This window comes from Triticum urartu, chromosome 4A, assembly GCF_056163025.1.
Source record: "Triticum urartu cultivar PI428250 chromosome 4A, HENAU_Tu73, whole genome shotgun sequence".
NCBI classification, from domain to species: Eukaryota; Viridiplantae; Streptophyta; class Magnoliopsida; order Poales; family Poaceae; genus Triticum; species Triticum urartu.
Window position 1 is genome coordinate 24,170,885 of NC_141876.1, and position 4,322 is coordinate 24,175,206.

Sequence of the window (4,322 nt, forward strand, 5' to 3'; positions counted from 1 at the left end):
TGCAAACTTCAACATAAGGCAAAAAAATTGTGCTTGCAAGTTTTTAACGCCTAGACCACCTGCCTGCTTAGGCATACACACCCTGTCCCACACGACCAGGCACTTAGATCCAGAGAAGAAATCGTCCTTTGACCATAACAAAATCCGTCTACGCTTATCAATTTCCTCTTAGACACTTTTAGGGAGGGAGAAACACATCATAAAGTAAGTGGGGAGACTGTCAAGAATGGCTGACAGCAGAATTGGACGATCACCACAAGAGAGCAGAAGGGCACACCAACTAGCTAAATAAATATTGCAACGGTCAATAACAGTTGAAACACAGAGGGAGGTAGTTTATGGGGAGAGAGAGGAAGACCAAGGTTACTTTGCGGGAAGGTGGCCACTGTGGTGGCAAGTGTGGCCGCCATAGAGGCGGCAAGCCCAGGTTCAATATTGAGGGGGAAAAAAGTGGTTTTGGAGAAAGTGATGGCTAGGCCACTGGGACTAGAAAAATCATCTAGGATACGTTTGAGATTTGTGGTTGCGAAAGCGTCTACCTTAATGATAATTACAATATCATCTGCGTATTAAAGGACCGGGAAGGGAAGGTCTTGTGTGATGGGGGTGAGCAAGTAGGTTTTGTTCACAAGCATTTATAATAATTCTTTGTAGAATGTCTGCAACTATTATGAAAAGGAACGAAGAGAGGGGGTCCCCTTGACGTAACCTCTTTTTACATTGTATCCACGGGCCGGGAATTACGTTAAGAAGGATGACTGTTTTTTCCGGAAGTAAGCAATGACTCAATCCATTTTATCCATTTGTTTGAAAAGCCCCTAGCAGCCAGAATGGCAAGCATAGAGGGCCAACGCACTGAGTCAAAAGCCTTTTGAGATGTCAATCTTGACTACCATGGTGGGAGCTTTTTTTCTAGCACAAAGGTGAAGGATATCCGCCGCGTACAGGGAATTTTCGGAGATAGTGCGCCCACATAAGGATCCTGTTTGATCCGGATGAACAAGAAGCGGGATGACCTTCTTGAGATGGTTTGCGAGGAGTTTAGCAATGGAATCAACTTTCATATGACACAATCCACATTTTTGTTGGAACAATTATTGAATAAAGCTTGAATTTGGGCAGATTAAAGTAAGTCGTGCTTAAGGGAACAGATGGAGACCTATGATTTTTTTCTCCAATCTAAATGTAATAGTAAGACATGTAATTTGACTACACACAACTTAAGTGACTTCTTTTGTGGATTAAAACATGCGCATGAAAGTTGCACTAATTCCACCAAAGCAATCGTACAACCAAAACAACATCATTCAGTGCTAGGATTTTTCAGCATATTAGGATTTCTAGAGCCTATTTTTTGAAAGAAAAACAAACGCTTCATCTACATTTCTATAAGGACCACGTTAGAATATTTGTAACTCATAGAACAAAGGCAATTTTGAACCCATAGTTCAAAAATTCTATAAACACAAGGCTAACCACCCTCACTAACCTATATGCTATGTTTTTTTAGAAACTCGTATGTATGGAGTATGTTGGAAGGCTACCCTGGCCTAGTTTCTACGAAGCCGACCCAAAAGACACATTGAGCTTGCAATTTTGGGTCGGACCAATATCCCAATGGGTAACATCGGCCCATTCTCATCTTGAGAAATGATAAGGCGTGAGTGGTTGAAGAAGATCCTAGTAACTTCCTTTAGCCGTAGATCGAAAGGTAGAGATTAATTTGGTAAAATCGGTATTTTTTGAATATGAGAGTGCAGTACTTATCCCAACTCGGAAAGGTTCCATTCGACCTCGGCCCCCACAGTAGCTACCAAATGGTCCTTTGGTTCCATTGTCTGATCCATACCCCAACGACGTTCAATCTATACCGGGTAGGCGAATTCCTGTGCAGAACTGCCAATACAAATGAAAAGAAAAACTCAGAAAGGTTCCATATGACCTCGGTCCCCAGAGTAGCCACCAAATAGTCCTTTGGTTCCATTGTCTGATCCATACCCCAACAACGTTCAATGTATACCGGGTAGGCGAATTCCTGTGCAGAACTGCCAATACAAAAAAACAAGGTCATTCGTTTCCTGAAGAAGGGGCTCCAAGGAACAAAGGCGTCCATCCTACACGGCCAGGGCCATGGCTGGTCACCACCCTCGGGTCTTCTGCCAATAAATGCCCTAGGTCACTAGTAGCCAATAGCATTCCAACATGCACACATGCCCTTTCCCGCAGCAGTGTCCTTCTTCTGCCTTGTATTCTCTCCCTATCACCTCATCCACACACCACACTCAGACCCTCCCTCTCTCTCTCTCTCTCTCTCTCTCTAGCTATAAGATGGCACACCCTCTCAATCTCAAGTAGGGAGAGTATCACATCCAAAATTCTAGGCATCCATCCATCTCTCTAACCACAAGCACTCTCTCGCTAGCTAGCTAGCCCTCCTACAGAAGAGCCCATGATGTGTGTGTGTGTGTGTGTGTGTGTGAACTCAGGATGAGCTAGGTACCAGTGCCCCTCCTCCTCATCGCCCCTCTGCAACTCCCATGGGAGATTTACCTCCTCCTAGTCCTAGACCTCTTTAACTATCTCTTTCTTTCTCTCTTCCACCCGCAGACACACAGGCGTGAAGAGCGGCTTATGCATGGCCGGGCACATCTGATCATAGCTCCTAGGCCACAGCCACACCCCTCTCTCACACACAGTAGAAGCGCGCAGCTAGCAGTTGCTCTTCTTCCGAGGGCCTAGAGACGGGAGGTCTCAGGGGTCTTGGAGTCCCATCACTAAAGCATGTTTCCTTTCTATGATTCCCCGAGCCCCATGGACTTACCCCTTTACCAACAGCTGCAGATCAGCCCTCCCTCGCCAAAGGCGCCGGATCACCAATCCTTGCTCTACTACCATTCCTCCCCTGCATTCGCCGCCGACGCCTTCCACCACAGCTACCTCTGTGCCGGCGCCGCGACGCCGCCCGCGGCCGAGATCGACAACCAGCCGCCGCCGGAGCTGCTGCTGATGGATCAGGCGCCAGCGCCAAGGGCAGACGGTGTTGGAACCGCACAAAGCCTGCACGGCGGTGGAGGCCTCGACAGCGCGGCGGCCGCCGCGGCCAGGAAAGACCGGCACAGCAAGATATGCACCGCCGGCGGGATGAGGGACCGGCGGATGCGGCTGTCCCTCGACGTCGCCCGCAAGTTCTTCGCGCTCCAGGACATGCTCGGCTTCGACAAGGCCAGCAAGACGGTGCAATGGCTCCTCAATACGTCAAAGGGCGCCATCAGGGAGGTCATGACTGACGAGGCGTCCTCCGACTGCGAGGAGGGCGGCTCCAGCAGCCTCTCCGTCGTCGACGGCAAGCACAAGCCGCCAGGGACGGAGGCTGGAGGTGGTGATCACGGCGAGGGGAAGAAGCCGATGCCAAGGGCAGCTAGAAGAGCACCCGCCAATCCAAAGCCGCAAAGGAAATTGGCCAGTGCGCACCCGATCCCCGACAAGGAGTCGAGGACGAAGGCGCGGGAGAGGGCCAGGGAGCGGACGCGGGAAAAGAACCGGATGCGATGGGTGACGCTCGCGTCTACGATTAACATCGAGCCGGCAGCCACCGGCATGGCGGCGGCGAGGGCGGATGAGTTGATCACGAGGCCGCACAATTTTATCAATCGCTCCTCGTCCATGAACACAGCAAGCGCTGAATTGGAGGAGGGGTGCTCGTCGTCCATGCCGAGCGAAGCTATCGTGGCTGGCTTCGGCAATGGAGGGTACGGAAGCAGCGGCAACTACTACCAGTATCAGCTGGAGCAGCAATGGGAGCTCGCTGGAGTGGTGTTTCCCAACTCGCAGCCCTACTGAGAAGCGGCGACATGCGTACGGTACAAGAACTACTCCCACTGTCTCGCCTTGCACGTACACTTATATATATCCTTCTTTGTTCGATGGATTATTTGCGTAATAATTTTCTTGTGAATTAACTTCGTGACGGTGAACTTGCCTTGGTCATTGCATGATGCAGTACGTATTGTAGTTGTAGCTACTACTAGTCCAGAACCTGTATTGATTAATTCATGTAATTCATGCGTGGATTCTAATCTGCATTTCTCAATTCTACAATTGTCAAACTGGAATCCGATCAGATCTGCTATTCTGTTGAATGAATTGCTTAATTGACGAATGGCAGATGAGTTTGATTTTCAATTCTTTCATTTCATAGAACAGTTTCCTGTTGCCTGTTGGATCCTAATACTTGGAGTAGCTTTAACTAACAACACACGGCTTTCAATGTTACATACATATACTCACAAGCATTGATCGAGTTAAATTCTTATGTACCAACA

The 4,322-nt window shown here is 48.8% G+C and overlaps 1 protein-coding gene across 1 annotated transcript; it reads left to right on the plus strand.

Moving 5' to 3' along the window:
- The first annotated feature begins 2,362 nt into the window (after positions 1 to 2,362).
- On the plus strand, positions 2,363 to 4,112 carry LOC125553439 (transcription factor TEOSINTE BRANCHED 1-like). The gene is made up of 2 exons (XM_087519508.1): positions 2,363 to 2,496; positions 2,608 to 4,112. The coding sequence occupies exon 2, from the start codon at positions 2,782 to 2,784 to the stop codon at positions 3,838 to 3,840; it is 1,059 nt and encodes a 352-aa protein (XP_087375634.1). The 5' UTR covers positions 2,363 to 2,496; positions 2,608 to 2,781; the 3' UTR covers positions 3,841 to 4,112.
- Positions 4,113 to 4,322: the final 210 nt, after the last annotated feature.

Excerpts from the sequence above, each read along its gene's own strand:
- LOC125553439 (XM_087519508.1), top strand. The coding sequence starts at position 2,782 with ATGTTTCCTTTCTATGATTCCCCGAGCCCCATGGACTTACCCCTTTAC.